The 17,032-nt window shown below is 47.4% G+C and overlaps 1 protein-coding gene across 1 annotated transcript in view; it reads left to right on the plus strand.

The window, feature by feature from the left end:
• The first annotated feature begins 8,933 nt into the window (after positions 1-8,933).
• The window catches only part of rab11fip3 (RAB11 family interacting protein 3 (class II)), a 129,513-nt gene continuing 121,414 nt past the window's right edge, over positions 8,934-17,032 (plus strand). Inside the window, exon 1 of the mRNA XM_038819587.1 lies at positions 8,934-9,395. Within this exon, the coding sequence (XP_038675515.1) occupies positions 9,165-9,395 (231 nt within the window). The 5' untranslated portion in view covers positions 8,934-9,164. The remainder of the gene's footprint in view (positions 9,396-17,032) is intronic.

A 17,032-nucleotide genomic window follows, 5' to 3' on the forward strand; every position in this document is an offset into this window, starting at 1 on the left:
TATCACTGTCCACCCTACCTAATCCTCTGATCATCTTGTATGCCTCAATTAAGTCACTTCTTATAACTTCCTTCCATGCTGGCTCAATAATGAGCTCGCCTGATCTCTGCAGCTGACTGAATTTAAAAAGTGCATTTTTACTCTCAACTAAGACAATAAAAGTGAGGAGGTGAAAAAAAAGCAACAGAAATTTTGGAAATCTAACGTAAAAATTGAAATGCACAGTGGTCGGACAATGCCTGAAGGAGGGAGACTATTTGTTTTCCAGCAAAAGTGGTTGTGGAAGCAAAAGATCCTCTTTATCGAACATTAAAACAACAATAGAATTGGTAGGTACATAGTATAAATGTATAACTGCTTTGACAAAGATGCAAATAGTAATTTTTGAATAGATTTAAGATGCAGGAATGAGATGTAGGGTGCGAGAAACACTTGCAGTCACGCGAACAAAGCGTGAGTCAAAAGCGCCTCAAATAAAAGGGAATATGGTGGAATCTAACACAGGGCAGCATGGTGGTGCAGTGGTTAGCTCTGCTGCCTCATGGCACCAAGGTCCCGGGTTCGATCCAGGCTCTGGGTCACTGTCCGTGTGGAGTTTGCACATTCTCCCCGTGTTTGCGTGGGTTTCGCCCCCACAACCCAAAAGATGTGTAGGGTAGATGGATTGGCCATGCTAAATTGCCCCTTAATTGGAAAAAAATAGTTGGGTACTCTTTATAAAAAAAAAAAAAAGAATCTAACACAAATCAGAGACTATTGAGATTTGAAATTTTTGATGCGCATGCTGGAGAACTGTAAAACATCCAAGCCAAATACAGTGACACAAGGGGTGGATTTCTCTCAATCCACCCGTGGCAGGTTTGGTGGTGGGCAGGCACAGTCAATCTGGCAAGAATCAAAAAGTTGTAAACTCACTGGCGTAAAATCATGTTGCAATTCTCCCAATGGTGGCTTAAATGATGGGTCGCTCGTCCTGGTGGCAGGTGGGACAAATGCCATTTGCATCTTATGAATGTTTATTAAAGCAGTGACCTCAGCAGTTATACATTTGTAATATGTACCTACCAATCCCCTCAGTCTTGTGTCGCACCAGCGTCAAACCTGCTTGATAAAGATTGACATGCACAAGACAGCTCTCAGTTCACCAGAGATTTTGAGGTGAATGCAACATGCAAAGCCTACCTGTTGTAGTGCTGCATTGCTCCCCTTATGCACTCCACATCAGTCTGCCAGAGCAGACCAGATCCTGTCCTCCATCTCCACGCCAAGCTAGTCTTCATGGACAGCACCATGCTGCTGGACCCATGGACCCTCCTGTGTCACCAACTCCGATCAGTACTGCGGCTGGGGTTGGTAAGTACTGTAGTTTCTTTACCCCAGTTCCGCACACTGTGCTGCAGGACTCATGCAGCCTCGGAAACAAAGCTCTGAAGTTTGAACTGGGGTGGGTTGCGAGGTGAGCGCAGGCGTTGGGAATGGGCAGACGGAGACAATGTGCAAGGAGGGGCTGGGAAGGGCAACGTGGCAGCAGGTCTATGCAATGCTTGGGGAAGGGTAGGGGTACACAACAGCAGGCAGAGGGGCGAAGAGGATAAACAATGGAAGGTGGAGAAGATGGACCCTGACAAGGCTGCATGACATATAGACAACCAAAAGGGTCAAAGGGACAGTACATATATTACTGGAAGGGGATGAATGCAGATGGCAGATGCTAGGGTGTATGTGTGTTACTGTGGCTCATTCACACAAACATTAAACAGGTTGGGGCTGCAATGCTAAGTGAAGGTCACTTGTACAAAGCCCTCATTCGAAATGGGAATTATGTCAAGGCACCTGTTTAATTTCAAGGCTGGCAGACAGCAGAGAGATAGAAAGCACAGATATTCCTGCTGGAAAATGGAAAAGAGCCATAGATGGTAGGGAGTTCAGGGGCTGTGTCTAGCTCAGTCTGAAGTCAGAGAAAGGAGACAGTGCGTGCAGTATTGTCACTGGGATGGTGACCCAGGGTAATATTCTGGGGACCAGGGTTCAAATCCTGCCATGGCAGGTGGTGGAAATTGAATCCAATAAATATCTGGAATTAAAAGTTTAATGATGACCATGAAACCATTGTTGAAAAAACCTAGCTGGTTCAAAAATGTCCTTTAGAGAAGGAAATCTGCCGTCCTTACCTCGCCTGGCCTACAAATCCACAACAATCTGATTGGCTCCTAAATTCACCTTGACATAGATTAGCAAGCTAATCAGTTGTATCAAACTGCATCAAAGGCAATAAAAAGGAACAAGACCTGATAGAGCAGCCGGCAGCGACCTGGAAATGACAATGGCAAATGCTGCAATGTCGACCCTGCAAAGTCCTTATTACATCTGGGGCCTTGTACCAAAATTGGGAGAGCTTTCTCACAGACTAGTCAAGCAACAGCATAACATGGTCCTACTCGCTGAATCATACCTTACAGATAATGTCCCAGACATCACTATCACAATCAGAGATGGTAGTATGGTATGCAGTCAGGAGGGAGTTGCCCTAGAAATCCTCAACATTCACTTTGGACCCCATGTAATTTCATGGTCCAGTTTAAATATGGGCAAGGAAACCTGCTGATCACATTCCGTCCATCCTCAGCTGATTAATCAGTCCTCCTTCATGTTGAACACCACTTGGAGGAAGCACTGAAGGTGACAAGGACATAGAATGTCCATCACCAAGAGTGGCTCAGTAGTACCACTATTGACCGTGTTGGCTGAGTCCTGAAGGATATAACTTTTAGACTGTGACAGGTGGTGAGGGAACCAACAAAAGGGAAAAACATACTAGTCCTCATTCTCACCAACCTGCCTGCCACAGATGCAACTGTCCATGACAGTATTTGTAGGAGTGACCACCGAATAGTCTTTGTGGAGATTAAGTCACATCTTCACATTGAGGATTGTGCTGTGTGGCACCACCATCGTGCTAAATGGGATAGATTCACAACATATCTAACTATTCAAGACTAAGCCTCCATGAGGCACTGTGGACCATCAGCAGCAGCAGAATTGTACTCAGCCACAATTTGTAACCTCATATCCCATGACCACGAGGGGATCAACCCTGGTTCAATGAAGAATGTAGGGGGGCATGCCAGGACCAGCACCAGGCATACCAAAAAATTAGACGTCAACTTGGTGAAGCTACATCACAGGGGTCCTTGCATGTCAATAACTTAAGCAGCAAGTGATAGACAATCGTGAATAGTGGTGGACAATTAAACAACTCACTGGAGGAGGAGGCTTCAAAAATATCCCCATCCTCAATGATGGAGGAGCCCAGCACATCCGTGCAAAAGACAAGGCTGAAGAATTTGCAATAATCTTCAACTAGAAGTCCCAAATGGATAATCCATCTCGGTCTCGAGAAGTCCTCAGCATCATAGATGCCAGTCTTCAGCCAATTTGATTCACCCCACATTACATCAAGAAATGGCTGAAGGCACTGGATACTGCAAAGGCTGTAGGCCCTGACAATATTCTGGCAATAGTACTGAAGACTGGTGCTCCAGGATTTGCCGTGCCACTAGCCAAGCTGTGCCAGTACAGCTACAAAATTGGCATTTACCCAGCAATGTGGAAAATATTCCAGGTATGTCCTGTACTCAAAAAGCAGGACAAATCCACCCAGCTACTTACCACCCTATCAGTCTATTCTCAATCATCAGTAAAGTGATGGAAGGGGTTATCAACAGTGCTATCAAGAGGCACTTACTTGGGAATAACCTGCTCATTGATGCTCAGTTTGGGTTAGAACACAGAACATAGAACAGTACAGCACAGAACAGGCCCTTCGGCCCTCGATGTTGTGCCGAGCAATGATCACCCTACTTAAACCCACGTAACCCGTATACCCGTAACCCAACAATCCCCCCATTAACCTTACACTACGGGCAATTTAGCATGGCCAATCCACCTAACCCGCACATCTTTGGACTGTGGGAGGAAACCGGAGCACCCGGAGGAAACCCACGCACACACGGGGAGGACGTGCAGACTCCACACAGACAGTAACCCAGTCGGGAATTCTGTCAGGGTCACTCAGCTCCTGACCTCATTAGTCTTTGTTCAAACAGGGACAAAAGAGTTGAACTCCAGAGGTGAGGTGAGAGTGACTGCCTTTGACATTAAGGCAGCACTGTTCCACTGATTGGAGTCATACCATCACAAAGGAAGATGGTTGTTGGAGGTCAGTCATCTCAGTCATGGGACATCACTGAAGGATTTCCTCAGGGTAATGCCTGAGGCCCAATGATTAATGAGGCTGTTTCATCAATGACCTTCCTTCCAACATAAGGTCAGATGTATGGATGTTTCCTGATGATTGCACAATGTTCAGCACTGAAGTAGTCCACATGCAAATGTTGCAAGACCTGGCTCAGAGGTTCACGGGCTTTGCAGCTATCTCTGGGTTCCCAAGGGTGCAGGGAATAATAGATTGAATCCATGTGGCTATGCGAGCTCCCTGGCAACAGCCTTTGAGGTTCATCAGTCACAAGAGCTTCGATTCCATCAATGTGCAGTTGGTGTGCGACCATTGAAAGCACGTTCTGCACAAGGACCAGTGCAGTTTTGATGGGCCGAATAGCCTCCTTCTGCACTGTAAATTCTATGAAATTTTATGAAGGACATGCTGGTAGGCCCATACCCGCCGAATAATGGTCTCCAGGGTCTTGGTGCTGAAAGCCAGTTCTGCCTCCTGAGGCTGCAGGCCTTTTATATCTGGGTTCTGGATATGTTGGAGGATCTGGTGGAGACAGGTGAGGTGGAGAGAGTGATATGAATGTGCTGGACTGGTATTTAAGTATGGCGCCAGGAACCTTGAACCCGCTAGCTGAGGGCGGGCAGACGAATCAGCTGATGGAGAGTCAGAGGGGAACTTGCCTGTGCATAAGTATGAAGTTCTAAGTACTGAATCTGGCACGGACAGCGGGACAGGTGCCGCCGGAGCCACCCACCACCGCCCTTAGCCTCAAAATCGGAGAATTCCACTCTAGGTTTCTGAATCCTGGTTGGAGAAGTCTAGGGTGGTAAATTTGAAATAAGGAGGAAGAATGAAGTGGTGATCTATAGCAGGTTCAGGACCATGATTGCGGATAAACCATTAACATTCAGCAAAGTGCTCACCTCACCTATTTTTGGTCTGCCTCATATAAGAGTACTTTGTCATCAGATTGGAGGGAATACGGAAACCTATCTTACAAGAAAAAAGTTTGGAACCTCATAATAAGAAGCTAATGGACAGGTGTTGCATCTTCAGTTGCAGGGCAAGTGTCTGGTGAAAACATAACGGGATGATCGAAGGCTTAAGAAGAGTGTTCTGGGGAAAAAAACTTCACAAAAAACCTGGACTGCAGGACAGACCAAAGCAAACGGAATGGTAGATGAGGACCAAAAGGACTCAATTGTTATGAAAGGAGGAGACAATATAATGAGAAATGGGAGTCTCACTCTCACAAGTTAAGTCAATGAAGACTATCATTGCGGAACTAGTGAACATAACCAAAACTCAAAATCAATGACAACTGAGATCATCAAAACATTTCTTCCAGCCTACTCGGCCCTGTCAATGACAGGAAGCTTTTTCAAACCATAGCTTCCAGAGAAATTTGTGTTATCCCACTCCCGGTCGGGAAAGGGCTGCTGCCAGTATAGCTCTTCCAACTCAACCACTGAAAGGAACACAGCTGGTGAAAGTGAAATATACCCTTTATTTCAACCAACAAACGGAAGAGGGGCGAGTGTGATTTCTCCAGCCCAGCCAATGAAAGGGAAGAACAACATCTCTCCCAGCCTAATCAAACCCATGAAAGAAGAGAGATCCTCCTCAAAAAAACTATGAGAGGGAAATAAAGCAAATCTCTGAACACTGGAAATCTGAATTAAAAACATGAAATACTCAGCAGGTCTGGCAGATTCTGTGGAGAGAGTAATAGAATTAACGGTTCAGGTCATGGACCTCCTGAAACGGAGGTGCGTATCACCCGTGAGGATAACATGCCAGGAGATCTCAGAGATGCCGTAATTGTGACCATTTTCAAGAATGGCGACATATCCGGCTGCAGTAATCGCAGAGGAATTTCCCTTCTGTTGGCCACAGAGAAGGTCATTGCAATAATCCTCCTTAATTGTCTTCTCCCTCTGCCTGACGAACTCCTCCCAGAGGTCCATTGCAGATTCCGCTCACCAAGGGGCACAACAGACATGATCCTCACCACACAGCAACAACATAAGAAATGCAGGGAACTGCACCAATCTTTGTACATGGCATCCGCCACTTGCGGGCCAGATCCAAGGTTGTCCCATTGCAGACAATGCTTCCGCCTGTGCAGACTCGGAGGCCGCGCTCCAAGCCATCATCAACACCTTCACTGAGATGTATGAGAGCATGTACACTAAACATCCGGGCAGCATGGTTGCATAGTGGTTAGCACAATTGCTTCACAGCTCCAGGATCCCAGGTTCGATTCCCGGCTTGGGTCACTTTCTGTGCGCAGTCTGCACGTTCTCCCCGTGTGTGCGTGAGTTTCCTCCGGGTGCTCCGGTTTCCTCCCACAGTCCAAAGATGTGCAGGTTAGGTGGATTGGCCATGTTAAATTGCCCTTAGTATTAGGTGGGATTACTGGGTTATGGAGATAGGATGGGGGTGTGGGCTTGGTTAGGGTGCTCTTTCCAAGAGCCAGTGGAGACTCGATGGGCCGAATGGCCTCCTTCTGCATTGTAAATTCTATGATGATCTATGAAGACAAAGGTCCTCAACCAACCTGCCCTCATTGCATAACACTGCCACCGGTTATCAAAATCCACGATGAAGCCTTGGACAACATGGACCACTTTTCATTCCTTGGGAACCTACTGTCAACAAGGGCAGACATCAACAATGAGATTCAACATCACTTTCAGTTTGCCAGCACAGTATCTGTTTGCCTGGAGAAAGAGAGGGTTTGAAAACCCGGACCGGAGACCTGGCACCCAGCTCAGAGTCTACAGAGTAGTAATGACACCCACCCTCTTATATGGCTCAGAGACATGGACTATATACAGCAGGCATCTCAAAACCCTGGAGGAATACCACTAGCACTGCCACCACAAGATCCTGCAAATCCAGTAGCAGGATATGTGCACCAACGTCAGTGTTCTCGCTCAGGCCGATATCCCCAGGATTGAAACATTTACCGTGCTCAATCAGCTCTCCTGGCGGGCCACATCATTTGCATGCCTGGCACGAGACTCCCGAAACAAGTACTCTACTTGCCGCTTTGACATGGCAAGTGAGCCCCAGGAAGGCAGAGGAAACACTTCAAGGACACCCTGAAAGCCTCCTTGAAAAAATACAACATCCCCACTGACACCTGGCCCAAGACCGCCCAAAGTGGAGGAAAACCATCCAGGAAAGAGCTGTACACTTCGGGTTTCATAGAATTTACAGTGCAGAAGGAGGCCATTCGGCCCATCAAAACTGCACCGGTCCTTGAAAAGAGCACCCAACCTTAGCCCATGCCTCCACCCTATCCCCGTAACCCAGCATCCCCACACAACCTTTTTTGGACAGTAAGGGTCAATTTAGCATGACCAATCCACCTAACCTGCACATCTTTGCACTGGGGGAGGAAACTGGAGCACCCAGAGGAAGCCCACGCAGACATGGGGAGAAAGTGCAAACTGTACAGACAGTCACCCGAGGCCAGAATTAAACCCGGGTCCCTGGCGCGGTGAGGCAGCAGTGCTAACCACTGTGCCACCGTGCCACAATGAGACAAAGGAACACGTGGCAACCCGGGCACCCCATCCAAGTGTTCCTTCAACCACTGCCTGCCCCACTGGTGGCAAAGACTTTGGGAGCTGCATTGGGCACTCAATGTTAGCCATCCTCTACACCGGGGGTCTGCCTAAGAAGAAGGACCTCTTGAAATGTTTCTCTCTCCACCAATCGAGAGGGAAAGCTGGGCCCTCGGAGGGGGTGGACCGCGTCTCTCCCTCACTAAACCAATGAGGTGGAGATGCCGGCGTTGGACTGGAGTGAGCACAGTAAGAAGTCTTACAACACCAGGTTAAAGTCCAACAGGTTTGTTTCAAACACTAGCTTTCGGAGCGCAGCTGTGTTTGAATCAAACCTGTTGGACTTTTGGTGTTGTAAGACTTCTTACTAAACCAATGAGAGGAACGGTTACCTGTCGGTCAGCATTTAACCAATAAGATCAGGAGCGGCAGTTTATATCCGATAGCTGTTTCTGACCGGCACATCACACTCTCCGCGGTACTATGGCACATTTTAAGGTGAATATTCAACCACATTTTTATGCCGTTTATTCCATTTTTCGGCCCCAAGATCCAGGATGACGAATCCTTCAACACATGCAGCAAGTGGCAGGACCGCTGTACAGAGACTTTAGAGGGAGCTGAATTTGCCCAGTCAGCAGAATTCGCACCGTTATTAGTCTGGTCAGCAGCTTCAGTTTGAAATGGAGATCTGGCTGATTGGGCCCTTGAAATCCTCAGCCCTCCGAGAGCCCATGTGTTGTGGGGATATTGGTTGTCTGGAGGTAGCAGGTCTCCAGGCCCGGTGTCAAAAGTTGAACTAATCCTCATCTCTTCCCATATTCCGCTGTCGGTAATGCACCTGGAGATTCGGGTAAGGAATGATCTAGGGATGGGCAGGGGGTCTGTTTTGAAGACAGGAATAACACCCATACACGTGCTGCTGCCGGGCATGCTCAGTTAGGGGTTGAGGTGCCGGCAGCCGGGCATGCTCAGTTGGGGGTTGAGGTGCCGGCAGCCGGGCATGCTCAGTTAGGGGTTGAGGTGCCGGCAGCCGGGCATGCTCAGTTAGGGGGTTGGGTGCCGGCAGCTGGACATGCTCAGTTGGGGTTGGGAGGGTGAGGGGGGTGCTGAGGTGCCGGCATCCGGGTGGTTGCTATGTAGCGTCTCCAGGGCGGCGCGGGCGCGATGGAAGGGTGATAACGTCATCGCTGCTGATCCAAGTCATGGCGGCGCCGAGCGGCCGGGGATAGAGTGAGGGAGCCCGGGAGAGGGAGTCCGAAATACCGGGGGCCGGAGTGAGAGAAGCTGGGAGAAAGGGGACGGGGATGAAGCGGATCGACTCCCCGTGAACGGGGAGCCGCCAGCAGTCGCTCATGGAGCCTGCCCCGGGGCCGGAGGGGGTCGGGAGCCCGGGGCTGGAGCTACAGCCCCCGGGGCCGGAGGGGGGCGGGAGCCCGGGGCCGGAGGGGGCCGGGAGCCTGGGGTTTGAGTCGGGGGAGTGCGACAGGCTGCGGGTGGTGTTCGACATGTTTGATGTGGCCGGGGAAGGACTGATCCGGCTGGAGGATTTCTGCCAGATCGCCAGCAGCTATGGAGCGGAGCAGGTAGGAGAGCGGCGCAGGACGGGTCATCCTTACTCACCGTCCAATATTTAAGTCCCGGTGTGGGTTTTTGCGAGATAAGGGATTGCTGTTCAGGAACCCTGTGTGTGGATCAATGGTCCCTGGGCCGGTCCCATGGTGGTGACTGGGCTGGGTTTTAAATTGGGTATCGGTGTAAATACTAAACTGAAATGCACTCCTTTTTAGAAAATGCATTCGACGCAACTTGGTGTCTTTCATGCTCGCCAAAGAGGTCCAATCAGATCTACAGCCTCCCAGTTTACATGGTTAAGGATCATTCATTCAGTGCAGTTTATTAAGCTATTGCGTTAGTCTTGCTGCCTGTGAAATGAAAACGTTTAGTGTATGATTTATTAATGAACCATCTATTAGAGTGTGCGATTAGAGTGTGCGATGATGATAACGGAGTCGTGGTGCTTTTCATCTTCTGATTTTGTGCACACTGCCTGCACCTGAGCTGAATGACGGCCATCGTTTCAATGTAGGTCAGAGCGTAATGTGTTGGATGGTACGGGGAGAGAGAAAAGTTGCTGTCCTTTTGTATCACAGGAGATCCGGGGGGGCGAGCTGTCCCCAGCTCCAACTGGAGAGGGGATAATGTCAGTGAGACTGAACTAATTTAGCAAGGAAATGGTCAATCACACAACCAGGAAACTCGGTGCACTAGGTTAGAAAGAACTGAAACACGTTGTCTTTATAGCTCCCATTGATTACTTCAATGTAATTTTGTGTTTGATATAACCGTTTGTTGGGAATTTGCCTTTTAGACTTTTCCTTTTACCTTGTGACACAAGACATCCAGCCACATACTTCCACCCGGGGATAGAGTGCTCTTTCCAAGGGCTGGCGCAGTCCTGATGGACTGAATAGCTCCCTGCACTGTAAATTCTGATGCTGAGCGCAAGGAACTTTGCAAGGACATGAGAAATCTACTGTTTATGTATAAATTCTTGGTGTTGGTTGAATCTTCTTGAGGCTTGTTTTCGAAGAGCACCAAAGATAGTCTCCCTGCCTGAGACTTAAACTTGCCAGTAGGCGTCTGTGCTCCCTGAGAGAAGTGTCAGTCACCTGGCTTGAATATGGTGGTGAAGCTTGCAGTTGAAACTGCTAAGCACATTCCTTGAAACTGCAGTCATAAATTTCATAGAATTTACAGTACAGAAGGAGGCCATTCAGCCCATTGAGTCTGCACCGGCTCTTGGAAAGAGCACTCTACCCAGGCCCACATCTCCACCCTATATCCATAACCCAGTAACCCCACCCATCACTAAGGGCAACTTTGGACACTAAGGGCAATTTATCATGGCCAATCCACCTAACCTGCACATCTTTGGACTGTGGGAGGAAACCTGAGCACGCGGAGGAAACCCACACGCACACTGGGCGAGAGTGCAGACTACGCACAGACTGTGACTCAAGCTGGGACTCGAACCTGGGACCCTGGAGCTGTGAAGCGATTGTGCTAACCACTATGCTACCGTGTTGCCCAGTCTTGAGGTGCTAACTCCTAATTCTGCTGCACTTTGCCTTGACGTATTGCCTTAGCAATAGATTATAGCTAACCTTAGATTATAGCTAAGTTCCGCACGCATGAATGCGGACTCAACCGGGATCTGGGATTCATGTCGCATTACATTCGGCCCCCACCAACAAGCCTGGACTTGCAGAGGCCTACCGACTGAACTGGCTTGGGACAATTCACACCTCTTTAACCTGGAGTTACCTCTCTCTCTGCATCTTTGATGATTTGATTGCCTGCAGGTGCTCGCATTCCGGGGCATCTCTGACTGTGTCTATATAAACATTTCTGGAACAAGCCTTTCCATTCACCTGAAGAAGGAGCCGTGCTCCGAAAGCTCGTGTTTGAAACAAACCTGTTGGACTTTAACCTGGTGTTGTAAGACTTCTTACTGTGCTCACCCCAGTCCAACGCCGGCATCTCCACATCTTGACGTATTGAAGCAGTGCATCACTGTGTTACTGAGATGCCACGCTGTCATGGATGGATCAAGCATTCATGAAAGCAAGTAGTTGTGTTCCAGTCCCATGTAAGGTATGTTGTTAGTGTTTGGACAAATTCAGAAAGGTGGAGTTCTCATTTCTGTCTTTTTAAATGCATTTTTCTTAGCATCAGTTTACATTCAAACTCTCAGGGACAGACATAATTGGGCAAACCTGGCCCCGAGAATAGCGTTCCATAGGGATATATACCATGCACCAGTTTGGACTGTGATATCATCCTCCAAAGTATACACACTCCATCACCTTCCAATCTTGTAAATTCCAAGCTCGCTTTAAAGCTCGGCAGGCTTCCTGATTTTAACCAAACGTGTTTTTTTTTTAAAAGACGAACTGGCAAGCTCCCCTTTGTCTCTTTGAAGATGTTTATTTTCCTTTTTAACAGCAGCTTGTTAATCACCAAAGAAGGTCCTTTGTTTGCCAAATTCTAGTTGATTGATGGGTCTCCCTGGATTCAAAGTGCAGGCTTGTAAACTGAAGAGTATAGGAAAAACCTTTGGAAATGTATGGTGTCCAAATGGGTGCTACATGTGTGCATTCCTGTAGTATGTAAACTGATTGCCCAAGACTGTTCTTATTCCTACAAATGGAGTTATGGAAACTTGTAAAGTGCATTTTAAGGTAATCTTACATTACAGATAAAAACACATCCTTGGAATATTTCCAGCAAAACTGTAAAGTTCAATATGATATTAAAAACTTTAGTGACACCTGAGAACTAGATTGTGACTGAATGCTTTTATTGCTGTTGGATTGTTTCAATACAGCTTTGTCATTCTGAAAATACTACAGATGCTGGAAATCTGAAATAAAAATAAAAAATGCTGGATAAACTCCGCTGTTCTGTAGAAGGGTCAATGGACTTGAAACGTTAACCGTGTTTCCCTCTCTGCACGCCTGCTGTGCTTATCAATGGACTTGAAACGTTAACCGTGTTTCCCTCTCTGCACATGCTGCCAGGCCTGCTGTGCTTAACCAGCATTTTCTGTCTTTATTTCATTCTGAAAGGTACTGCTCGATCAAATGGTTCATACTTGAGTTTTTATAAATCTTTACTTTTTTCTTTATTTGATGACATGGGGTGGAAAACAGATGAGAATTTTACGATCAAGGCGTTTGGTGGCTCGGGAGAGTGTCAGTGAGCACATCTTGGGTGAACAGAATGCAACTTGATCTGAGTTAAGATACAGGCTTGGATGAGCTCCAGTTTGATTGGTAGAAGATGAGGCCAGCCAGCAGATCATTAGAATAGTCAAGTCTGTAGGTAAGAGTAAAGTTTCAGCAGCACTTGGGCTGCAGCAGGTGCAGAAATGTGTGACTTGATGGATAGAACATGTAATTTTAAGTTTGGGGTCAAATAGGACACCCAAGGTTAAGAACAGTCTGGAGTATTGGCCATGTCAAGGGCTGTTAACTGGTTGAGAAGAATGAAGGATAGTGCATCTTGGTTGAACTATAGGGTGGTCACTGTTGACTTTGGTTAGGGCTGTGTATACCATGGCAAGGATAGAAACCCGACTGAAAAGGTTAAAACTTAGTTACAGGGAATATAAACACATTTAGGAGGCAACATGTTGAAGGACTTGTTCCTTCTTAAAATTATTTTGTATAACAAATGTTTTTGGCATTTAACAATCTCCCAACTGATTTACTTTAACAATTTATCTCGGATACAATATGTACTTGTATCGTTTGTAAGCATGTAGGAATTTGGAGGACGAGGAGGAAGTGACTTCCCCCAAGCTTGCCCCACCCATAGGCAAATACACTGAATGCCTGACTCTAGTAAGTTGTACAGTGTTTGATTCTCAGAATAGGCTGCAACAGTCTTTGCGGTAGACATTAGCCATGGAAGCATTCTGACTGGGAAGGTGTATCTTTCATGCAAAATGAATGATTCCTGCAGTAGGAACATCATCAGGACATGGTTGTGTAGGGCCCAACGAAACATGTTTTCATTGTTACAAAGCACGTTTGAAATAGAAACCTTTCCAATAGTGACAACAAGGAATGACCTTTGCTACTTCAGTTGAAGCTGTGCAAACTTGAGAGCCTGAATCTGTCTGCAAGAGTTGGGATTTGTGTGAAAAGAGTACCGAAGATAAAAGGATGGGTGAACCAAGCAGCTGGTGAGATGATGTACATACAGTATGTCTCCCCCATCTGGCAACCCCTGTCAGCATTTGCATCACAAAACTAATGTGCGTTACTCGATTCAACAGTACTGATTTGTTTATTTGAAATTGTTGAATGTCCCAAGAAGACCAATTCATAAAATTACTGAAAAGCTTTTATCTTCTCACTATGTAAATACTTATCTCACTGAGCTGTTAACTGATATCATAAACTGAATGACTGACTGGCTGTTGGTCATGGTCTTAAACTTGTGGCATAACTTCACAGGATGAGTTAACACCGAAAGGAGCTGCTGCCATTGTGGCAGCTGTGAAAAGATTTTGGTGGCAGGGCTAGTTGCTACCTGAAATTCCTTGACTGCAGACTTGAGCAACATTTAACTATTATTGTTTTTTGCTACCTTAATTCTAAAATGATATGTATATATTTTTGTTTTAGTTGATTCCAATTAAGGGGCAATTTTAGTTTGGTCAATCCACCTACCCTGCACATCTTTTGGGTTGTGTGGGTGAGACCCATGCAGACACGGGGATAATATGCAAACTCCGCACGGACAGTGACCCGGGGCTGTGAATGAACCTGGGTCCTCAGTGCTGTGAGGCAGCACTGTTAACCACTGCCCCATCATGCTGCCCTACAACAATGTACAGGAAATGTGTTTGGAGATACAATATTTGACACAGTAGTATGGCACCTGGAAAGTTTAAAATGAAATGTTTTGCAATGGAAGTGTGCTGGTTGGGCTCTAGGCACAGTGTTGTGGCTTTATACCAACCCTCACTTTTGCATTGGCCCAAAACCACTAGGTTTGGTGAGAGCTGATGTTGCAGTGTTGATGTTCAACTGTTTTGGGGCTTGCTCCTTGCTGGAAAGTCATGTTTCCTTGTGCTGGTCAGATCTGGTACCATTCCATTTAAAATAAACAAAGCTCCCGCGTTTGAATCCCGGCCCTGGGTCACTGACCGTGTGGTGTTTGCACATTCTCCCCATGTCTGCGTGGGTTTCACCCACACAACTGAAAGGTGTGCAGGTTAGGTGGATTGGCCATATCTTTTTATTAAAACAGTGAAAAATATATACAGAGCCAAACGGTGCAACCACTAAATTTGTGTTGGAGAAACTGGGTACCCTCCCCTCAGTACCAATGTACGGGGAGGAGGCGTAGGATACTCTGATTATTAAAACAGTTCACAACACAGTTGTACAATAAGCAAATGGTACAAGCACTAAACTTTGCTCTGGAGAGACCAGATACCCTCGCCTCTGTACCAACAGAAGGGAAAGAAAGGAGGATGGTAGGGAGAGAGGGGAAAGGAGGGTGATGGGAAGGGAGGGAGTCAGGAGTGTTTGGGGGGGAGCCTATAGGACACCGCTTGAACTATTGACAGAGGCAGAAAAAAATAAAAGAACCTTCAATTATGATGTGCTAGATTTCAGGAGACCCCAAAGGGGGTGAGGGGCTCGGGTGCGAGTGAGCCTTGCACCTCACTGCAGAGAGCCTCGTGTGCACCCTCCACTCCCGACATTGGGCAGCTGACAGCCTTTGGAGAGTCGCCCTCCGGCCTGAATCCTCCACTACACTTGAGTGCGGCGGGCAACACGGGCCCACCAACCAACCCAGGGCCTGCCTTGATCCTGCCACCGGAATCATCGACAGGCGGGATCTCCTCAGGCTCGTCCCAGGCCAGTGGGCGGCAGATGCCTGCTCCACCCTCGCCACCCGGTCACCGGAATTCCCCTGAAAATAACTCCGGAAACGGGTCTGGGATGATGGCGGAGTGCTGAAGACGGCGGTTGGGACAGAGGGTCTTCCAAACTATAACTCGCTAAGAAGCAGGGGGTTATCGCTGACCCCCTCCCCTGAGAAATTCAAGTCTGGGGTGCTAAATTGTACTGGATGGAACGGACTCTCTCTGGTCCCGTCCGACCCTGAAGCACCCTGCTCGGATATCCTCACTATCCCTCCCGCCTCCTTTTTTTCTTTCGGGGACTGGGCGTGACATCTATGGAAAAGAACCTGCAGTGACGCCGTTCGTGGGGGAAGAAGGTCACACACCAGGGAGACATCTATCTCTGGAGGCCCCTCCAGGCTGACTCCTTGTTCCTCAATGCTTCATTCCAGAATTTGTGGCTGGGACAAAGCACCCTCTGGTTCGCGGTCACGCAACTCACTACTGCCACCCACATGGACCTGTGCAGAAGTGTCGCCAGGCCCGGCATCCGATGATGAAATGTCACCGGGCTGAGGGTGTTGCTGGGTAATGGTGGGGTGAGGCGTTAACGGCTGCACCTGGGTCAGTAGCCAGGGGCACTGGGTCAGTCCGGGTCAGAAGGATCCAAACCTGACGTCTGGCGAATTGCACTGTTGGTCTTCCCCTCAGCCTTCTGGCCACGTGGCTGTCACTTTGCCTCCATGCCAGTGGAAGTGGAAGGGGCGGCAGCACCATCAGCAGCAGTGTTAAATTGCCCCTTAATTGGGTACTCTTAAATTTATTAAAAAAACAAAACTACTCGTGGAAGCACATGGTGTCTCCTGGAAAGCAGGTGGCTTAAATTGCAGGAGGCAACTGAAGAAAAAAAGTCTCCCTTGATTATCTCCAAAAGAAGGGGAGTAAATCTGCAGTGCTGCTTTTTGTATCGGCACCTATTGAAAAGTATGAAACTAAATACCTAATGGGGTTTTCCATTAAACCGGACACTCGAATGTGCCCTCCAGCAATCTGTCTATTCCCTGCAAGAAAGGTGTTGCTATCGTCATGTCACTAAGTAGTAAATTACATAGATAGGGGAAGAGGAAGGTAGGTAGTAAATTACATAGGTAGTGGAAGCAGCAGGCAGGTAGTAAATTACATAGGTAGGGGAAGCAAATACTACATACGATGGGGAAGAGGAAGGCAGGTAGTAAATTACATAGGTAGTGGAAGCAGCAGGCAGGTAGTAAATTACATAGGTAGGGGAAGCAAATACTACATACGATGGGGAAGAGGAAGGCAGATAGTAAATTACATAGGATGGGGAAGAGGCAGGCAGTTAGTAAATTACATAGGTTGGGGAAGAGGAAGGCAGGTAGTAAATTACATAGGATGGGGAAGAGGAAGGCAGGTAGTAAATTACATAGGATGGAGAAGAGGAAGGCAGATAGTAAATTACATAGGATGGAGAAGAGGAAGGCAGATAGTAAATTACATAGGTTGGGGAAGAGGAAGGCAGGTAGTAAATTACATAGGATGGAGAAGAGGAAGGCAGATAGTAAATTACATAGGATGGAGAAGAGGAAGGCAGATAGTAAATTACATAGGTTGGGGAAGAGGAAGGCAGGTAGTAAATTACATAGGATGGAGAAGAAGCAGGCAGGTAGTAAATTACATAGGTTGGGGAAGAGGAAGGCAGGTAGTAAATTACATAGGATGGGGAAGAGGAAGGCAGGTAGTAAATTACATAGGATGGAGAAGAGGAAGGCAGAT

The sequence above is a fragment of the Scyliorhinus canicula genome, chromosome 15, assembly GCF_902713615.1.
Source record: "Scyliorhinus canicula chromosome 15, sScyCan1.1, whole genome shotgun sequence".
Lineage (NCBI taxonomy): Eukaryota > Metazoa > Chordata > Chondrichthyes > Carcharhiniformes > Scyliorhinidae > Scyliorhinus > Scyliorhinus canicula.